We start from the raw sequence: 20,463 nt of genomic DNA on the forward strand, positions 1-20,463 counted from the left end.
GTTAAAAAGGCAGCGAAGGATACAAAAGCTACAGCAAAACAGGACCGGCTTTCAAGTCACTTTGATAAGTGACTGCAGCTCCTGCTTTAAGAAAGGTTAAAAAAAAAGCAACAAAAATTAATCTAGGAATATTCTGAATAGACATCAACTAAAAGAGAACCCACTGATTTTCTCTCTCTCTCTCTCTCATGTGGCCTCACTGCTCACCAAAAATGCTGCCATCATTTCAAAATTTGCATGCTTTTTCACCATCCTTTCCAAGACGGAGTTCTGGGCATTAGCATTGTATTTGCATTTGAGAGAGACTCACCTAGCTCTGTTGGCTTCAGCAGTTCATCCAAGGTGGTATAGAAGGGAAGTTTCACCAGCCGAACTTCAGGCTTTACAACTTTGGGTGGTAACCTCCCCAGTCCGTTAAGGTATTTCCCATAGAGTGCAGGATAGTCAATGTTAGGCGTGGAAAGAGAAGTCCTAGCAACAGTGCTCCCACGGTCATAGGAAGAATGTATGGAGAGTGTCTCTGGAGGTCGGTGCTGCTGTGGCTGTCCCGGTTCAGAGCTCTTCTTGGCATAGCGAGTCTCATAGAGCTCTTTAATTTTCTTGAAAACTTCAGGGCTACAATCAAACTGGACCAGCTGCAACGCTCTAGTGACCAGCTCGTGTTTAAGTCCACTCTTACTCCGGCCAACAAAACCCAGTAACATCTGAAGATCTGAGACTCTGAAACTCATCACCATGTTCTAGGAAATAAAGGTAAAAAATTAAAGTAAAAGATTCTTGGAGCTATAAATAGATCAAGTGACAATTCTCTCCAAAGACTGTACCCTGGAACTCAAAAGATTAAAATTCACTTGCAAAGTGACACTGAGCCTTCTATTTAAATCACCTAGTTTTCAGCTAGTTACTGTGTCATGCCTAGACACTTGTTTGTGCAATGGGAATACACAGTAGACCTACTGATCATCATCCAGTATACACAGATACAAAGGCAGTGACAAGTAGTCACTGAATTGCTATAAAAAAAATCTGTGATAAATACAAAGTAATCTCATGGTAACACCTGGAAACAGTGTCAATCACAAGGATACTAAATATCTTGCATCAGGTTGCTGGAAAAGCAAGTGTATTCCGGGTTATTAGCTACTTCAGCCCACTCCCTTCAATCAGCTCTCCTGTGAATAGGACCAGTGCCTCCTTCTGTTACTGCTCTGAGGGAGCACCATGAAACTACTAATTTCAAGGCTGATCCTAAGGTTTTGAACAACACTGAAACCGACCAGTCTTGTCAACTTCGTTCTCTTCTGACTGGGGAAGCTCAGAGGGAACTGGGGCTATCTGTAGGCTCAAAGACAACACAGGATTGATCTATGCTTGGAAGATTGTCTTCATAAGGATAAGAGCCAGAAAATATTAATTAAAATGAATGCTCACATTCTGCAGAGACTGATTGTTAAAGCCCTTCCTCATTGCCAAAAAAGCTTCACATACACCCAGGGTGAAGACAGTGTTTTTTTGAGCCCTGAAAATATGTTTGAACATTTGCATTTATTCTTGCAGCTTGCTCACTGGTTTGTGAAAAATTCAGGAGAAATTTTCCAGAAAACACTCCTACATGTCCAGGTGCAGGGGATGGAATCAACACCCACTAGGTGTTTTCCATATTTATTTTCTGATGATATGGAAAAGACATACAGAAATCAGATTAATTAATTTACCAAAATAGGTTGAAAATAATGTTCTTGCTGTTCATTGAAAAAATTAACAGGCCAACTTTTAAAGGAAAATGGCAACTGATTTAAATCCAGAAATATTCATTAACAGTATTTGTGGGGCGTGAAATTAAGGTCACATCTACACTATGGGACTACAGCAGCATAGCTATGGCACTCTACCTCTGCCGGCATAACCCTATAATGTAGACACAGCCTACAATGACAGAAGGAGTTTTTTGGTCACTGCAGGAACACAACATTCCTGACCGATGGTAGCTAGGATGATGGAAGCATTTTTCCCTCGACTTAGCTGGGTCTACACTGGAGGTTAGGTGGGCATAAGTATGGTGTTCATGGGTGCTGATTTTTCACCCGAGTGCCACAGATATGTCAACCTACATTTTAAGTGTAGACCAGGCTTAACCTCTTACATTTTATTCTTCCCCTTTCCTGTGAAACCCCCTTGGACTTCCTATTTCGCTGACACTGTCCTATAATGCATCCCAAATGCATCTGGTGCAAGGAGACATTTAGTAGTGCGATGTGTTCTAGAATCTATCTCTTCAGTGAGAAAAAGAAGGGGGGCGGGGGGTGAGAATAGAGCTTTGACAAACCAAGGAAAAAATGTTCAGTGGTTAGGGAACCAATCTAGGACTTGGGAGACCCAGATGCGATTCCCTACTCCACCACGTGCTCCTGGTGTGACCCTGAGCAAGTCACTCAGTCTCTGTGCATCACTTATCCATTTGTAAAATGGGGGTAATGGAACTTGTCCATACCCCACAGGGGCACTGTGAGGATAAATACATTACTGATCACATGGTGCCTAGATACTACAGCAAAGGCAGCTGCATAAGCACCCTAGACAAGGGAGTTATCCCTGTACTCATTGTTCCCAGTTTCCTGTTCTCTTGGTATATTAGGCATATAAACCAGTGCTTAACTCAATTGCTTTTTGCAGTTTACATTTACCCAGATTTCAGGTCTAGCGATGTTATCAGATTTAAACAATAAAAAGCAAAACAGGCTATTTTGGCACAGAGAAATAGATGTCTAGAACCTCACGCCTCTAACTCAGAGTGAGCGGTATGAATATGCAGTTCTCATTAGCCAGTGAGATTATTCATTTTAAAATGAATATAGATGTAGGCTTTGGGCAGCAACAAAAGACAGGAAATTGTGAGTTCAAGGAGCATGGAAGTTAATGAATTCTCACTACAGCCAGGCAACAGATAACAAGTCTTCAAGATGCTTCCTTTCAGAAGAGTGGTGGGCTTCTGCCCACAATAAGCAACGAGGAAGGCCTAACACAGGGAGAAGGGGTCAGCCATTGTTATGCCTACATTTAAAAACAGGGTTCTCTACATTTTACTTCTGCCCTACATCAGCCAGTTCTAGGATTCACAGCATTCAGTGGGTCTGCCCTGTCATTCCATTACTTAATGCCTAATCCTGCCAGATGCTGAGTCCCATCAACCATCATTGAAGTCACTCAGAGGTATTCAGCATCTGGCAAGAATGGGAACTTTACCATGAAAGCCCTGTTGTGTGCACTGAGAGATTACAGTTCTGCTTCACAGACAGTACACCTGTGATTCCACTCATTGGCAGGCAGGAACTGAAGAGCCCCACTCATGCAGAGAGCAGTATCACATAGCAGAACTGGACTCAATAAAGAGAGGCTTGGAATCTGCACTGCAAGTCTTCCTCTCCCTAAAGGGGCTCATTATGCACAAGATGTTTTGTAAGTATAATACAACTTCACATATTTTTAAAAAACAGCATGTCACTAAACAACCTCCAAATACATCAGACATCACAGAATCCTCTAGTCTATGCAGATTTATAGACATATCAAGATTTTCTCCAGAACATTTAAAGCATTGGATGCCATTCATTATCCACCTCCATATTCACTTCGCTGAAAGCCTCTCCATACCTTCAATTTAGATAATAAAATAAGCCATTTATGCCTCCGGGGGGGGGGGGGGTAAAGTTTGCAAACAATCTGACCCACAGGAGACATTTGGACAGTTCACTCACCCCTCACTCCAAAACTATTTCCTAAAATGTCAGTGGAAGAAACCTGCATATCATCACTTCACACTCCCACTCCCAACTGCACTTGCAAACTCTTCACTCTGAAGCCCAATGAGCTGAGATTGGAACAGGAAAGGGGGAAGCATGAGGGAGTCACAGAGGAAGGGGAAAATGAGAAGAGTAGAAGTGAGGATGGGAGAACTGCAGGAGGGATCTGAGGCAATGACTACATGGGGGAGGGAATAGTGAGAGAAGATGAAGCAGCGGGTGGAGAGGGAAGCCAAGGTGTGCAGGGAGCAGCATGCCTGTTGAAATTATTTTTTTCAGAACAGTTATAAATGATGTGCTGAAATGGGGGAGTAAGCTGGGGATCTTCGGGTTCAGTGTTGGGGTGAGAAGAGGCTGAAACAGCAGTAGGTGGGGAATTTAAGCATCAGTCGCAAGTAGCAAAAATAGGGGAAGCATGGGTGGTGGGCAATCTCAGGAGTCAATGGGGATAACGAGAAGGCCCTGAGGGAATCTCAGGAATCAGCATGGGGATGAGAAGGGGCTGAGGCATTAGGCAGAGCAAAGTGGTCTCTGGAGTTGGCGGGGGCAGGAAGGCACTGATACTGGTGGGATTTGGGGGGGGGGAGGTCTCCGGACTGGAGAGGAAGGTGGTGACACCAGAGGGATGGGGGCTCTCTGGGGCAGGAAAGCGCTGACACAGGCGGGGTGGGGGAGGGTCTCAGGGTCAGGAAGGGGCTGATGCTGGGGTCTCCGGGCTCAGCTATAAAATGGCAGGATGGCACTGATGCCAGGGAGGGGGATTAAGGAGACGCCTCCGGGGAAGGTTCCTGGGGGCGGGGGGAAGGCACTGTCAGCAGGAGATGGGGGGTCTCCAGGGACAGGACGGCAGCGATGGGACTGCGATGGGGGGGAGGGGGGCGTGTCTCCAGGATCTGGACGGCGCTGACGCGCGGGGGGGGGGACGGAACGGAACGGAGAGAGGGAGACGATCGGGACGGGACGGTGCTGACGGGGGAGGGGAGGCGGGAGGCGATCGGGACGGGACGGCGCTGACGCCGAGGGATGGGCAGGCGAGTGAGGGCTCAGCCCGGCAGAGGCGGGGCTGGTCGGGGCCCAGGCTAGCGGGCGAGGGCCCTGGCGGGGGAGCGGCGAGGGGGCCGGCGGAGGAGGCAGGAGCCGGGGGCGGCTCCCGCAGGGGGGTTCCAGGCGCCCTCGCGGCCCGGGGGTAACGGAGGCGCCGCCTCCGGCCGTGCCCCCGCCGCCCCCAACCCCGCGCCCCCGCCGCGGCCCCACCCCTCGCGCCCCCCGCCGGGCGGCGGCCGCTCACTCACTTTCGCTTCCACCAGCTCCGCCGCCATCTTGGCTTCCAGCGTCCACCGGCGCGCCGGGAGCCGCCGCCGAGTCACGTGACCATCAAGGTGGGGCGGCGCGAGGGAGGACCGGGGAACCAATCAAATCGCGCTCCGCCCCCTGCCGCCGGCCGGCGCGAGCGCACTGCCAGGCGCGAGCGCCCCGCCTCTGACCCCGTTCCAGCCGCCCCTGGGCTCTTAAAGCGACAGAGCCGCGGGACACGCCAAGCCCGGCGTGGCCCCGGGCGGGGGAACGGGGCGCTGCCAATCACCGGGCCCCCGCCAAGCACAGGGCCGCCGCGTGCGGAGCCCCCTCCGGCTGCGGGTGGAGCCCGGGGCTGGGGGCGGTGTAATGCAACGGGGCTTAATTAATTAATCATTAAGCAAACACAGCGGTGTAACAATGGCCATTAATTGGCATGCGATGCAGACAGCATTATTAGCACGCGCCCCGCAAATCGATCGCGGCGACTGCTGTCCGGTCCATTGATTACCAAATAACTCATCGCAGCTTCGGGGGGCGGGGGGATAGACCCGCGATGGGAGCTAATTAATAACGCTGCCATGTCATTAGTGCAGTGTATAGGGTCAGTTGACTCCCTGGGCACATCTGGGTGTTGCCCAGGCGTGGTGGCCCTTGGACTCCAATGAGAATCCTACTCCGGTGAGTAAGGGATGTAGGCAGGGGCGCTGGAACAATTTGCATAGGGGGGCTGAGAGCCATTGAACCAAACTGCAAACTCTGCATATGATGGTAACCACTTCAAGCCAGGGGGTGCTGCTGCCGCCACCCCCTCAGCACCCCTAGTTCCAGCACCTTTGGATGCAGGAGCAGGCCCATTGTTTCGAACGATGGGCCAGATCTCTCTTCAGGGAGATTTCACCTGCTCCTATCAGGTTGCGGTTTGCCCCTTCCCATTGAAAAGGCTGGGGGCTAATCCCTCAAACATGGCAAATTCCTAGCAAGGCCGGAGTCCTCCTCAAGGAGCTCTTGTGTGTTCTCGCTGTGTTCCCAATGTCAGCTCCAGGGTAGAGCGGCTCCTTGGAAGCCATGCTGTAAGGCAGCGGTTCTCAAACTTTTGTACTGGTGACCCCTTTCACACAGCAAGCCTCTGCGCGCGCCCGCCCGCCCCCTCCTTATAAATTAAAAACACATTTTTATACATTTAACACCATTATAAATGCTGGAGGAAAAACGGGGTTTGGGGTGGAGGCTGATACCTCACGACCCCCCCCACATGTAATAACATCACCACCCCCAGTTTGAGACCCTCTGTACTAAGGAATCAGCCTGCCTGTGGAATCGGACATGGCTGGACTAGTACAGTCCCAGAGCTGCCTTACTCAGCGGTGCTGGGGGGAAGATGAGGAACTTCCAGGCAGGCTCACCCACTTCACCACACCTTCCCTCTGGTATCCTCTGGCTCCTCCCATTGCCTGGCAGGGGCGGCTCTAGGATTTCCGCCGCCCCAAGCAGGGCAGCGCGCCGCGGGGGGCGCTCTAGCGGTCGCCAGCCCCGCGGTCCCGGCAGACCTTCCTCAGGCATGCCTGCGGATGCGCCACCGGAGCCGCGGTCCCAGCGGACCTTCCGCAGGCATGCCTGCGGGAGGTCCGCCGGAGCCGCCTGCCGCCCTCCCGCTGGGACGCCGCCCCAAGCGCATGCTTGGCGCGCTGGGGTCTAGAGCCGGCCCTGCTGCCTGGACCCCAGACTTGTGGAGTGGGTTCCGCAGGGTCTGATGGAGGGAAGGGAAAGTGCTGCACAGGTAGCCGATATCCCGTCTCCTATAGGGAAGAGGGATATTTGTACATGGAGCGTCTCCTTTGCACGTGGATCCAGGGCTGCCCAGACTGGGGGGCAAGTGGGGCAATTTGCCCCAGGCCCTGCAGGGGCCCCCACGAGAATATAGTATTCTATCATATTGTAACTTTTTTTTTTTTTTTATGGAAGGGGCCCCTGAAATTGCTTTGCCCCAGACCCCCTGAATCCTCTGGGTGGCCCTGCATGGATCAGAGGGGTTTGATCCAACTCACTGTTAGGGGCTATGTTATAGTATAACAATAATGATACACCCACTCTAGGTGGGACAGCCTATAATGGAATGTACTTTATAAGCCCCCCCCCCCCCGCGCCAGCGCTACCCTGTTACAGAATGGAACAATGCCTGTGAAACCAAAGACAAGGTCACTCCGAGGGAGGAAATAGTTTTAGGGAGTTTGGGGTGTGGAAAAACCATGGCTGCTAATTCTATTTAGGTCCCAAGGCCTGAGTCCGCAAACAAGTTCCATGAGCTGGAACCCACCGCACCCCCGGTGAAGAAGAGTCAAGCAGTTCTGAGGAATGGGGCAGTGAGGAGTAAATCTCCTATTTCATTAAGGAGGTTGGGGTGGTGGGGAACAGAGGACATACCTCATTGCTGTGACGAGGCGCTGCTCACATTTGTTAATCCAGTTTGGCTGGAGAAAGGCCATGTCTACACCAACAGGCACTACAGAGGCACAGCTACCGGCGCCATAGCTAGGCTGCTGTAGCCCTGTAGTGTAAATGCAGACTGCAGGGACAGAAGGTGATTTTCTGTCGATGTAGGTAATCCACTTCCTTGAGCAATGGTTGCTAGGTGGATGGAACCATTCTTCCGGCGGCCTAGCTACATTTTATGTGTAGATCAGACTAAAGTTTACTGCAGACCTGGATTATATATTGCTAGATTACGAAATCCCTTTTGAGTGCCTCTGAAATGTTCTTTCTGGCCTGTTTTTGAAAACAAACAAACAGCCTTCCCCGCCAGACACACATACCCATCCTAGCAAATTGAAATAGAAAAACCTCTGTGAAACCAAAAAAAACCCCAACAACACTCTACAAAACAAACAAACCTTTCAGGCTTCCTTGACCCATTACAGAGAAACATAAATGGACACAAACTCAAATTTGTTTTCCTTTGCAAGTCACCCTTCAAGAAACTGTCTACTGAACAGTGAGCAATTTTCAAACTTGTATATTTGTTGCAGCCGCTTTTGATTCAAACTTTGTTGTGCCAGTTCTAGGCGTTCAACAATCATAAGTCAAACTAGCACAAGAGTGGCTTAAAGATCATAGGATTTCAAAAAAATGTATACATTTGGGGTTCTTTTAATTTCCCTTCTGGTTTCTAACCCTTCTAGTCAGGTCATGATTTTAGGCTTTTTTCACAATCACAAGGGCTAGGAACTTATTTTAAAAAAACAATGAGAGTGCTAAGAGCTGGTGTAAGATACAAACTTATGTTGGCTCAACTACATGGCTTGGGGCTGTGAAAACTGAATGTCTTGTGCAATGTAATTAAAGCCGACCTAAGAGCCAGTGTAGACACTGCTAGGATTTCTCTTATCAGCCTAACAATCACCTCTTGGAGAGGTGGATTCAGAACCCCTTCTGTAGCTGTAGGGTCTGTCTACACTGCAAAACAGCTGCAGCGTGGAAGCTCTGCTGCTGTAGTGTTTCTAGTGTAGACAGATATTCATGGAATCACTTGCTTCCAGGAGTTGGGGCTTTAAGAAAGTCACCAAATCTCATGAGACGTGGTCATAAAGTTGCAAGCGTTGGCAACCATGCAAACTAGACAAAAGGCTCTAGTGCTCCTTGGCCAAGATTTTCAAAAATAGGTGCCTAAAGTTAGACTTCTAGGTCCATATTTAGATACCTTGATAAGTGACCTGGTTTTCAAAAGTGCCGAGCACCCAGCAGATCCCACGGAAATCTTTTGAAAATCTGATTACTGTCATAGGCCTTGATTCTGCAAAGTCTTAATGCATATGGGTAACATTATGCACTGTGAGGAGTCCTGCAGTGGGATTACTAACAGTGTATAAAGTTAACCAAGCGCATAAACGTGTCTGAAAGTCTTTGAAGGATTGGGGCTTTATATGCCTAAATTTATTCTCGCTCTCTTTTTTTTTTTTTTTTTAATCTTAGCCCTTAGGGACATTGAGGGAGATCTTCACAGCCACAGATGGCATTTAGGCAATGAGAGTTGGGTGCCTAACTCCCATTTGTGCCTGTGAAAGATTCTAGGCAGAATGTTCGAAAGCACCCAAATCTGTTTGCAAAAGTTACAGATACATGTAGGAGCCTAAATCTGATAGAAAGTCAATAACAATCCTCATCCCGAGTTCTTATCCAGCCCTTCTCATCAGAAGAGCTTCAGGTGCTTTGCAAAGGAGGTCAGTATCAGTGTCCCCATTTCACAGGTGGAGAAACTGATGCATGGAAAGGGGATGTGATTTGGCAAAAGTCACCCAACAGGCTAGTGACAGAGTTAGGAATAGAACCCAGGTCTCCTGACTCCGACTTCAGTATGCCAGCCACGAGGCAACACTGTTCAGGCTTGTAAAGGCTACATTACACACAGAGAGGTGTCAAGTGGATTTTTAAATGTACTCGTGTGCCTAACTCCTGCTTGTGGGGAGCCCCATGTCGTCAATAAATAAATAATCCCCAGCTTTTATATACTACTTTTCATCAGTAGATCTCAGTTGTCTCTGGGATTCTCCCCGCAGTGCTTTACAAAGGAGGTCAATATCCTTAGTCCCATTTTACAGATGGGAACATCGACACAGAGAGAGGAGAGACTTTCCCAAGGATATGGAGCAGGCTGTACATGGGTGCAAGGGTCCGCTTGCAGGATCTGGTCCTGAATGCAGGATTCTGCATTAATGTAACATCTGGATTTCGATTATTACCCCTTCTGTTTTCACTTGATCAGAACTTTCCAAAAAAAATTGTCTTTGGAGTTGAAACTTTCTTGGCTTAGGGTCAGCCCAGAGTTGATTTTTTTTTTTAAAAAGGCAAATCTGAAGAAAATCTTTTCAGCTGGTTTTGGGTTATGGGAGAGTGGAGGAAAATATTTTTTCGTCTTAAAAATATGAAAGAAACATAAAAATATTATGAAATTTTTCATCTTGAAAAAAGAAAGGGAGTCTTCTTTCCCTTACACTGTTCTTTAAACCTGTGTGAGGCCAGGTTTACACTAGGAAATTAGGTCGGTATAATTACGTCACTCAGGGGTGTGAAAAATCCACACCCTTGAGTGATGCTGTTAAACCGATCTAACCCTTAGTGTAGGCAGTGCGAGGTCAATGAGAGAATTCTCCTGTCAACCTACTTACCGTCTCTCGGGGAAGTGGAGCACCTACATTGACAGGGAAACCATTCCGTTGGTGTAGGTAGTGTCTTCACGGGAGCAACTGTAGAAAAGCCCTAACTCCATCGACTTTAGTGGAGTTACTCCTGATTCAGAGAAGAATCAGGACCTAAGGTCCAGATTCGCAAAGGCATTTAGGTGCCTAAATCCCACTGGAAGTTTGGCACCTAAATACATTTGAGGATCAGGGCCTAGGCCTTTTTTGCTCACCAGTTGAACATGACTTGAATGATGGAATATGCAGGGCCAGTTTATCCAGAGCATATTACAAGATGCACCTGGCCAATCATTTTCTGTAACATGTATGGATTCCCTCCTGACCCTAGCTGTTAATCAATTTATGTCCTGAAGCATGAGGATTGATCACCTGGTCGTTTTAACTCTATTTTTTTTATGGCGCCCAAGTCTCAGCTGGTGTCAGGGATCTGCTCCCTGCAGTTTATTACCCAGCCTTGGTGAAAACTCTCCCCAGCCGAGCGGTGACCCCTTTCTTCACCAGCCAAGTTCACTTCAACGAGGGGGTAAACGCTAATATCTGTTCAAGTCAACAAGCTGTTACCTTCACCTCCTGGTTGGGAAGATTCATCCTAACACCAGGCAGGCCAGTCCCACTGCAGCGGGTGTCAGGGTGCTTTATTAAAGGCCTGAACTCAATACAGACCCGACGTAAAAGGGTGCAACTCGGCTGAAGTCCCTGCCTATTCCTCTTCTCCAGCTAGTGCTCCAGCTCTGCTCCATGGGTGGCAGTGTAATGGGCCCTCTGGCTGCTACCACCATTGAAAGCACTTTGACGATTAGATCTGCTTTGTGGAGAGGGTGAAGAAGCCTGTAGTTACCAGGAAAGGGATCTTCTAGCACTGTGATGGAGTCTATGCACGCTGCTTAGCAGACAGCAGGGAGGAGGTTAACTCTTTCACTCGCTTTTTCTTGCCAAAGGAGAGCTGCAGGGAGCCACTCCCCCAGGAAAACCCCTTGGCACTCAGGGATTATTGGGGATCCAGTGGGGCAGGGCTAACCCCAGTTGTAGAGAATGGTCATCCTTCTGGACACTACAAGATGGATGTGTTTGGAGGACTCTGGGATCAGCCCACACTAGGGGTACGTCTACACCACAGATTCCAGTGTAACTGTAGTGCAGGTAGGCACATCCGTGCCAGCTTGAATTTAGCCAGCGCAGCTACAACTAGTGACGAAGACATGGTGGCATGGACCCTGGGACGGACTAGCACAACTCACGTACATACCCAGAGTCCCCAGTGGGCCGTACAGAGGTGGCTAGAGCCCTTACGGAACCCCGCTGCCTTGTCGTCACTGCTATTCCTATCCGCGTACACTGAATTAAAACTAGTATAGTTATGCCTCCCTACGCTGCAAGCCCAGCTTAATTTGCAGTGTAGACGTGTCAGGCGTTAGTTCCTTGTCGGGCTGCTTCATGAACCTATCTGAGCAGATGAGCTGTGCAAAGCCACTCCTTTGTTGATTTGGTTGAGAGACCTGGGCAAAAGGAAGCCCCTTTCCAAACTTTTTGGGGTTGGTAACTCCCTTAGCTGTCTGTGAGCATTGTCCTGGGTCTGTAAAGCCTGAGGCATTTAGGGTGAAGGGGGTGCTCAAAAAAACCATATAGACAGATAGATTAGGGCTGTTGATTGATTGCAGTTAAATCACACCATTAACTCAAAAACAATTAATCGTGAGTAATCACACTTTTAATCGCATTGTTAAACAATAATGGAATACCAATTGAAATTTATTAAATGTTTGTGGATGTTTTTCTACATATTCAAATATGTTGATTTAAATTACAACACCGAATACAAAGTATACAGTGCTCACTTCATATTATTTTTTATTACAAATATCTCCACTGTAAAAATGATAAACAAAAGAAATAGCATTTTTCAGTTCACCGTATACATGTGCTGAAGTGCAATCTCTTTATCCTGAAAGTGCAACTTACAAATGTAGATTTTTGATTGTTTGTTACATAACTGCGCTCAAAACAAAACAATGTAAAATTTTACAGCCTACAAGTCCACTCAGTCCTACTTCTTGTTCAGCTAATTGCTCAGACAAACAAGTTTGTTTACATTTATGGGAGATAATGCTGCCTGCTTCTTATTTACAATGTCACCTGAAAGTGAGAACAGGCATTCACATGGCACTTTGTAGCCAGCATTGCAAGATATTTACATGACAGATATGCTAAACATTCGTATGCCCCTTCATGCTTCGGCCAACATTCCAGAGGACATGCTTCCACGCTGATGATGCTTGTTAAGAAAAAATGTGTTAATTAAATTTGTGACTAAACTCTTTGGTGGAGAACTGCATGTCTCCTGCTCTGTTTTACCAACATTCTGACATATATATCATGTTATAGCACTCTCGGATGATGACCCATCACACGTTGTTCATTTTAAGAACACTTTCACTGCAGATCTGACAAAACACAAAGAAGGTACCAGTGTGAGATTTCTAAAGAAGCTACAGCAGTCAACCCAAAGTTTAAGAATCTGAAGTGCCTTCCAAAATCTGAGAGGGAGGAGGTGTGGAACATGCTTTCAGAAGAGATAAAAGAACAACACTCTGATGCAGAAGCTACAGAACCTAAACCACAAAAAAAGAAAACCAACCTTCTGCTAGTGGCATCTGACTTAGATAATGAAAATGAACATGCATCAGTCTGCACCGCTTTGGATTGTTATCGAGTAGAACCCACCATCAGCATGGATGCATGTCTTCTGGAATGGTGGTTAAAGCATGAAGGGTTAGATGAATCTTTAGTGCATCTGGCACATAAATATTGTGCGAAGCCTGCTACAACAGTGCCATGCAAATGCCTGTTCTTACTTGCAGGTAACATTGTAAACAAGGAGCAGGCAGCATTATCTTCTGTAAATGTAAACAAACTTGTTTGAGCAATTGGCTGAACAAGAAATAGGACTGAGTGGACTTGTAGGCTCTAAAGTTTTACATTGTTTTATTTTTGGGTGCAGTTATTTATTTGTGCATAATTCTACATTTGTAATTTCAACTTTCATGATAAAGAGATTGCATGACAGTACTTGTATTAGATGAGTTGAAAAATACTATTTATTTTGGTTTTTTTACAATGCAAATATTTGTAATTAAAAATAATATAAAGTGAGCACTGTACACTTTGTATTCCGTGTTGTAATTGAAATCAATATATTTGAATATGTAGAAAATATCCCAAACTATTTAAATAAATGGTATTCTATTATCGTTTAGCAGTACAACTATTGCCTTATATTATGGAAACACAAAGGATTTTAAACCTCTCATTAACTCTTCACCATTTATCTTCCCTGTTTACATCAGACAGATTTTCAAAGGAGCTCAGCTCCCATTTACACAACAAAAGAAGTGGCCAGATTTTTCAAACGCGGGTCGGGTCCTGCTGAGTACTTGAGAAGCTGGCCTGAGAGCTTTTCGTGGATGGGAAACTGATGAAAGAGGGGGGAAGTCTCTAATTTTTTCATTTTCCGCCTCTTACGCATTAGCATCAGGCTGCAAAGTCTGGCTTGCAAACACCCTGGAAATATTTCGGTTCCCTTTAAGGCTTCTCCGCTTTGCCAATTTTGTTCTAGCTCTACAGTTGGGGTCTAAATCTAGTAGATTCCATTTAATGCTAATTGCTTCTGGACTCAGGGCAGGTCTACGCGTAAGCGCTGCATCAGCACAGCTGTTAAGTGAAGACATCCCTACACGACAGGAGTGCTTCTCCCGTTGGTGTAGTTAATCCACCTCCCTTAGCGGCGGTAGCTAGGTTGGCGGGAGAAGGTCTCCCATTGACATAGTCCTGTCTACATGGGGGGTTAGGTCGGTATAACTGTGAATTGCTCAGGGGGGTGGATTTTTCACATCCCTGAGCAACTTAGTTATACCGAGATAGGTCGCTCGTGCAGACCTGGCCTCAGTAAATGACCGAGGTACATTCCAGAGTGAGCTCTCCCCCAATAAAGTCTGTGGTGTTCGTTACTCCGGAAGTGGCAAATCCTGGAACTCAGCACGCAGCCTGAATAACTGGGTGTGACGAAGTGGGAATGTTCTTGATGTGTTATTTGAATGCTGAGCGGGGCGTATTAAGCTGGGAAGGTTGCAGGGGAGTTTTGCTGGGATTGTTTGCCTGCACTGGGGAAGGGAGGATACCTGAGCATGTAACATGAGAACCCAGGAGGGGGGTTGGAGGCCAGGTAACACCTCTGCACAGGAAACTGGACAAAGGACCCAAAGGCTGGGGGTGGAGCAGGGAGAGGCTGACAGCAGGAGGGAGCTTCAGTTTGGAGCTGGCTGGGAAATGGAGAGGGCCACCCTGACCAACAGGGCTGTGGCCTCCCCGGGGCCCCCAGATGGACCAAACTAAAGGGGGTCCTGTTGTCTGTATGGGCAAGACCTGTTTTGGACTTTGTTCCTGTTGTCAAAATAAAACTTTTGTTTTACTGGCTGGCTGAGAGTCAGGGTGAATCGCAGGGAACTGGGGGAGCAGGGCCTTATCTTCCCCCACACTCCGTGACACTGGGGTCACCATGGGGAGCCCCCCAAAGAATCCCCACCAACAGCCCGGGCTGTGGAGCCACTCTGTAGCTGCCTCTGCAGCTTGGGACAGCAAAGCCAAGGTAACTGATGTGCCACTGACAGGAATAGTCACTGATCCACTCCAGTGCACCACTCCTCCCCATCCTCTTTCCACCTGCTGCACAAGGAGACCCTGTGGAGCTGAGCTCTGTGGCACGCAGGGGTTATTATGTACCTTATGTACAGGTTCCAGGCAGCCTGGCTCTGTGCATGGTGGGAATGTGCTTCCAGGGAGAGGGGCCACGGGGATGGGATTTGCCTATAAAAGCCCCATTCTTCAGTCCTCATGCAAACAAAATTGCCCTTGACTTCAAAACTAGCGGCCTGAGTGTGCACCTAGGATCTTGGACGGGGGTGTGTGCAGGCGGCTGGTGCTGCTCTCCCATCAACGGAGGAATTCTTCCCTCGACCTTGGGCTGTCTTCATGGGGCGGGGGGAGGTCCGCTTCATCAGGGGTGTCGATTTTTCATGCCTCTGAGCACAGTAGCTGGGTCAAACTAACTTTTTAGCGTAGACCAGGCCTGCATCTACCTAGGAATTACACCTCCCAGCTGTAATGTAGACACAAGAGAATAAGCTCCCAAGCATGTGAAGGGAGTACATGTAACCACTGCTGCTGGGGAAGGAAGAAATTTCCAAGAGACTTTCGCACATTGACAACAGCTACAAATATTCACTGAAGACAAATAGACAATTTCCCTGACAGGCCAGTGTGTTAATTAGGCCAATGGTAGCCAACTTAAATTCTGGCAAAATCCAGGGTTTGTGCTAAAAACGCAAACAGTTACCGTAGCAACTGCAACAGCTGATAGCGCCTCATGTCACAGAGAGAGAGCACACCCCCAGACAGACTCAGTGGGGCAAAGCAATCCGTGGTGTAACGCCACCGACGCCACCAGAGTTACACTAGGAGTGAATTTGGCCCTTTCTCACCCATATGCGCTGCCAACCGCTGTCTGTGATCGTTTTTAAGTAAGCTGGGGGAGGCGGTGTGAGGAATTCAGCAGGAGATGCTGACTGGCAAGGCAGTTATGAAACAAAGTGACTTTGTTGTGCTCTAACTTTTATTATTGTAGCTAATTGAAGTTTGAGAAAAAGAGGAATACAGTTCTTATCCCATAATGCTGTTTATCCTGATTGAAAATAAATAAAAGAGAGGGAATATATCTATCCTCTAAAGAAGGAGAAAGCGAGAGTCGGGCCTCCTGGATTCTATCCTGTCACTAACTCACTGTGTGACCTTGGTCAAGTTACTTAATCGCTCCCTGCCTCAGTTTCCCCATCCATGAAATTGGGACAAGGTGACTTCCCTACTGCACAGGGGCTTGGGGAATCGTCATGAATCAACAGGACTGTTTTTCCTCTCACACCAGGTTGACACGGCTGTAACTCTGCTGCCTTCAATGCAGGGGCAGCTCCAGGCCCCAGCACGCCAAGCGCGTGCTTGGGGCAGCATGCCACGGGGGGTGCTCTGCCGGTCGCCGGAAGGGCGGCAGGCAGAGTGCCTTCGGCAGCTTGCCTGCGGGAGGTCCACCAGAGCCGCGGGACCGGCGACCGGCAGAGCGCCCCCCGCAGCATGCCGCCGTGCTTGGGGCGGCGAAATGTCTAGAGCTGCCCCTGCTTCAATGAAGTTACTTCTGACTTATATCCGTGTGAGAGAAGAATCTGAAGATGTTTTTGAAGCACTCTGAGCTGCTCATGGGGCAGAGTAAAGCATGAGGTGGGGCAGGGCAGATAGCTGATATTTAGGTCATGTCTACATGCCATAGTGTAGATGACGCTACCATCAGCTTAGCCATGTCTACACTTGGGGTTAGGTTGTCTTAATTTTTCACATCCCCGAGTACCTAACTTTTAAGTATAGACCAGGCCTTAGGGGTCATAAGGGTGTATTTTCTGAGTCATACTTTGATTTTTAGATGTATTTTCAACAGGAAACAAACCATCCAGAGTAAGAAGAACAGGAGTCCGTGTGGCACCTTAGAGACTAACAAATTTATTTGAGCATAAGCTTTCGTGGGCTACAAGCCCACTTCATTGGATGCATGCAGTGGAAAATACAGTAGGAAGATGTGAATATACACAGAGAACATGAAACAATGGGTGTTACCATACACACTCTAACGAGAGTGATCAGTTAAGGTGAGCTATTACCAGCAGGAGATCTACTGCATCTGATGAAGTGGGCTGTAGCCCACAAAAGCTTATGCCCAAATAAATTTGTTAGTATCTAAGGTGGCACAAGGACTCCTGTTCTTTTTGCGGATACACACTAACACGGCTGCTACTCTAAAACCATTCAGAGTAAGCTAATTGCAGAATGGTTAAATACTGAGCAAGGTGCAACTTCTGAAAGGGTCTGGATGACGAGTGAATTTCTCACCTGGAGGGTGTGAATCCCCAGACCATCCTCTGATACAACTGGGCTTGCAAAAAAATTACCATCCAGCCTGAGCCAAGCAGGTGGCCTCAACTCAGTGCCAGACTATATTGCCCCACCCTCAAAGCACTCCACTCCCCTGTGCACTTTGGGATCCTGATTTGATCCATCCAACTTCATTGGCCTTGCTCCAACCCTCTCTCAGCTCCTCCTTTCATCTAGCAACAACCTCCTCTCTGTGCCTTCATGCCATTTCACCGCTGTTGTGAGAGCCTTCCCCTCTGCAGCTCCTGCCACCTGTCCCTCTTCCAATGGTGAATGTGCTTTAAGGGGAGCCTGCCTTTTTAAGGTTTCTGCAGTTAGTCTCAGTCTGTGAAGGGAACAGAGCCAGGACCCCACCCTGCCAGGAAACAGGATGAGTTTGCATTCTTCGGGGCCCAGTGCAAGATGCATTTGTTTGCACAATCTTCTCATCCATGCTAGTAAGGAATAGATAGGCCAGCACTGGCTCTTCTGGAGAAAAAGCCAGAGCACTTAAGGGAGCTGGCTAAAACCATGGAGATCGTTAGATGCTATGTTTCATTTTATTGGTTGCTTAGATACCCTAGTGATGAGCCCGCTGAAAGTGCCTAACTAGACAGATATGGGCCACCCATTCCTCCACCTGCAATGAGCTGACCATTCTGCCAAAGCGGGAGGAGGTCTGCAGCATGTATTTCAAGGAGACATTTTAAAAGCCTCCCTCGCTGCCGGGCGCGGGCCGAAATCTCCCCCCTCGAAGATCTTTGCACAGGTGACGCCTGCGAGAATCGAAGCGCATGACAGAGCCATATACACAGGCCCCCCAAGAGCCAGGTTTCAGTGGAGGCTCTAAAAATAATTCTCTTTAGCACATGATTTATGCAGCGCTGCAGAGCAGCCCTGATCTCCCCTCCTGGCATGCCAGCAAACACATGAGCCAGCTAAAGCAGCACCTCTGGGAGTGCTTGGCTTGCAGTGGAACCTCCTTTCCTGTAGGTGTAGCTGCTGCCCCTCCTCTTGCAGGCATTACATGCGCAGCACAGGCTCCCTGCAGAGGTTTTTATTTCCCTTCCCTGACCCCTCCTTCAATATTTAATGCAGGCCTCTGAGGCCTTCCCACCTGCCCCCACCCCTGGGTATTTTGGTTATAAGCACAGAAATGATTGAGCTAATGCAGCAGCAAAGAGACAAAAAAACAAAATACAGAGGCCAAAAAAATCCAGGGAGGTTAATATCAGAAAGGAACACAAAGTGCTGAATGATTCCAGCTTCTGTTGAATTGTAAGCATCTGGCAGCAGCTGCATTTGAAAGCTCTGACAGCAGCCCTATAGGGGGCAATAGTTTCAAGGAGAATAAGGGTTCTAAGATTCAGCCTGCAAATTAAAAGCAACCCCCAGCAATCGGCAGTGCTATATTCTCACAAACTCTTTAGATGTATATTTAGGGTGATAAAAGCTTTTCCTTTGATTTACAGCAAAGGAATGGACCAAGCTGGGGCCCAATCCGGAAAACCTTCACTCACACAGCCGTTTCCTTAGGCTTCAATGGGACAACACACGCAGGATTACTTGCTTGCCTAGGGAATTGCAAGATCAGGTCTCGGTTTCCAGCTGACCAAACGTTAACACAGTGAGCTAAAGGTTAGTGCTTCAAGAAGCGGTGGCGCTTTTTAAAAAACACCCTTATTTGCATCTTGCTTCTAAGAACAAGACTAGAGAGCCTGCAATGAGCAAAGCCCAGGTGCAAGCCTGTGCTTCTGCAGAGACCCTGTGACTTAACCAGGGCTCCGCATGGAGTCTGCCCATGCAGAGCTCATTGCAGGATCAGGGCCAAAGTAAGAAATAATGTATACAGGCTATAGTCTAGGGTGTTTTTGCACCCCCAAGTGAGAAAGTTGCAGCGCTGTTAATTGCCAGTGTAGACAAGCCCCAGTCATAACTTGTTTTCACCAAAGAATACTGGGAATTCCCTTAGAACCCAATTCTCCTTCCAGTTTTAATAAATGGCAAAATTTCCCTTTGACTTTAATGAGAGCTGTATCTGACCCTTGGTTATAATTTATTATACAAGAATCTGAACAAAAATTAACTGAGGTATAAGAAGCCAAACTACTACAGTCCTATCTAATCATCATGGTGAAGTGAGTCATATAGAGATAACATCATCGGTAATTAATTTTTGTGCTTAGAGGATTATATTCATATGCTTAATTCCATTTAATCACGGTGTGTCAAACAGAACCAACATCCAGGACTAGCTTGTATTCTTGATAAATGTTTTAAGCAGAATGCACTTTCATTCACTATGTAGTGGTTTTACTAACATATTTTACATAGACTCATAGACTTTAAGGTCAGAAGGGACCATTATGATCATCTAGTCTGACCTCCTGCACAATGCAGGCCACAGAATCTTACTCATCCACTTCTATAACAAACCCCTATGTATCCTATGAAATCTGGCCCCAGTCCTGAAAAGGGATTTGAGTGGACAGATCCTCGTGCCTTGCTGGAATCCCTCTGATTTCAACAGAACACCAGGCAGGGCCCTTTGAGGGATCATATATCTGTGACCCATAACTAGAGGGTCGGCTGCGGGGGATTTGTATTCCAGCCCTGCACCTTAGCCCTAGGTTGTGAGTGTGACTCAGATCAGAACTCCCCATACCACCCTACACTAAAAATGAAGTTGATTTCGCCCACAGAGGAGGGCCCTTTATGGACAAGTATTAAGGGATTCCCAGTTCCCCCAAGGAGCTTGCAAATATGAAATGTGTTACTTATGTATATGCCTCAAACCCGCAATATCTAATACCATCCTTCGTATGTCTTACCCACGTTTTAGTCTTCCTTGACTTTACTTTTAAAAGTGGAGAGCTGGTTATTCCCTGTTGTGTTGCTTTGAATCATACATGGAATTCTATAACTGGTGTTAAAGGTTAAACAGCCCAAGTCTCCGCCTGTCTAGCGTTTAGAGCAGCCCCAGGGCTCTGCCCTGTAGGAGATTTGAGCAGACTGGCGTCTGGGGCTCCCCCTATGCACAGCCACGTGGTTGCAGCATGTCCCTTGTTAGTTAAAGGCCCTTCGGACCATAGAGATCCCTTAAGGGCACGGGGGAAATAGAGCGGCTCTGGCGCATGCGCCTTGAGCAGCCCGCTGCCCCCGCCTCCACG

The 20,463-nt window shown here is 47.7% G+C and overlaps 1 protein-coding gene across 1 annotated transcript in view; it reads right to left on the bottom strand.

Moving 5' to 3' along the window:
- PIAS4 (protein inhibitor of activated STAT 4) overlaps nucleotides 1-5,247 on the bottom strand; it is a 34,591-nt gene extending 29,344 nt beyond the window's left edge. The window contains exons 1-2 of the mRNA XM_044998221.1: nucleotides 5,093-5,247; nucleotides 311-740 (exon numbers count right to left, since the gene is read on the bottom strand). Coding sequence (XP_044854156.1) covers nucleotides 311-740; nucleotides 5,093-5,119 — 457 coding nt within the window. The 5' untranslated portion in view covers nucleotides 5,120-5,247. The remainder of the gene's footprint in view (nucleotides 1-310; nucleotides 741-5,092) is intronic.
- Between the last annotated feature and the right edge of the window lie 15,216 nt (nucleotides 5,248-20,463).

The sequence above is a fragment of the Mauremys mutica genome, chromosome 24, assembly GCF_020497125.1.
Source record: "Mauremys mutica isolate MM-2020 ecotype Southern chromosome 24, ASM2049712v1, whole genome shotgun sequence".
Classification (NCBI taxonomy): Eukaryota; Metazoa; Chordata; order Testudines; family Geoemydidae; genus Mauremys; species Mauremys mutica.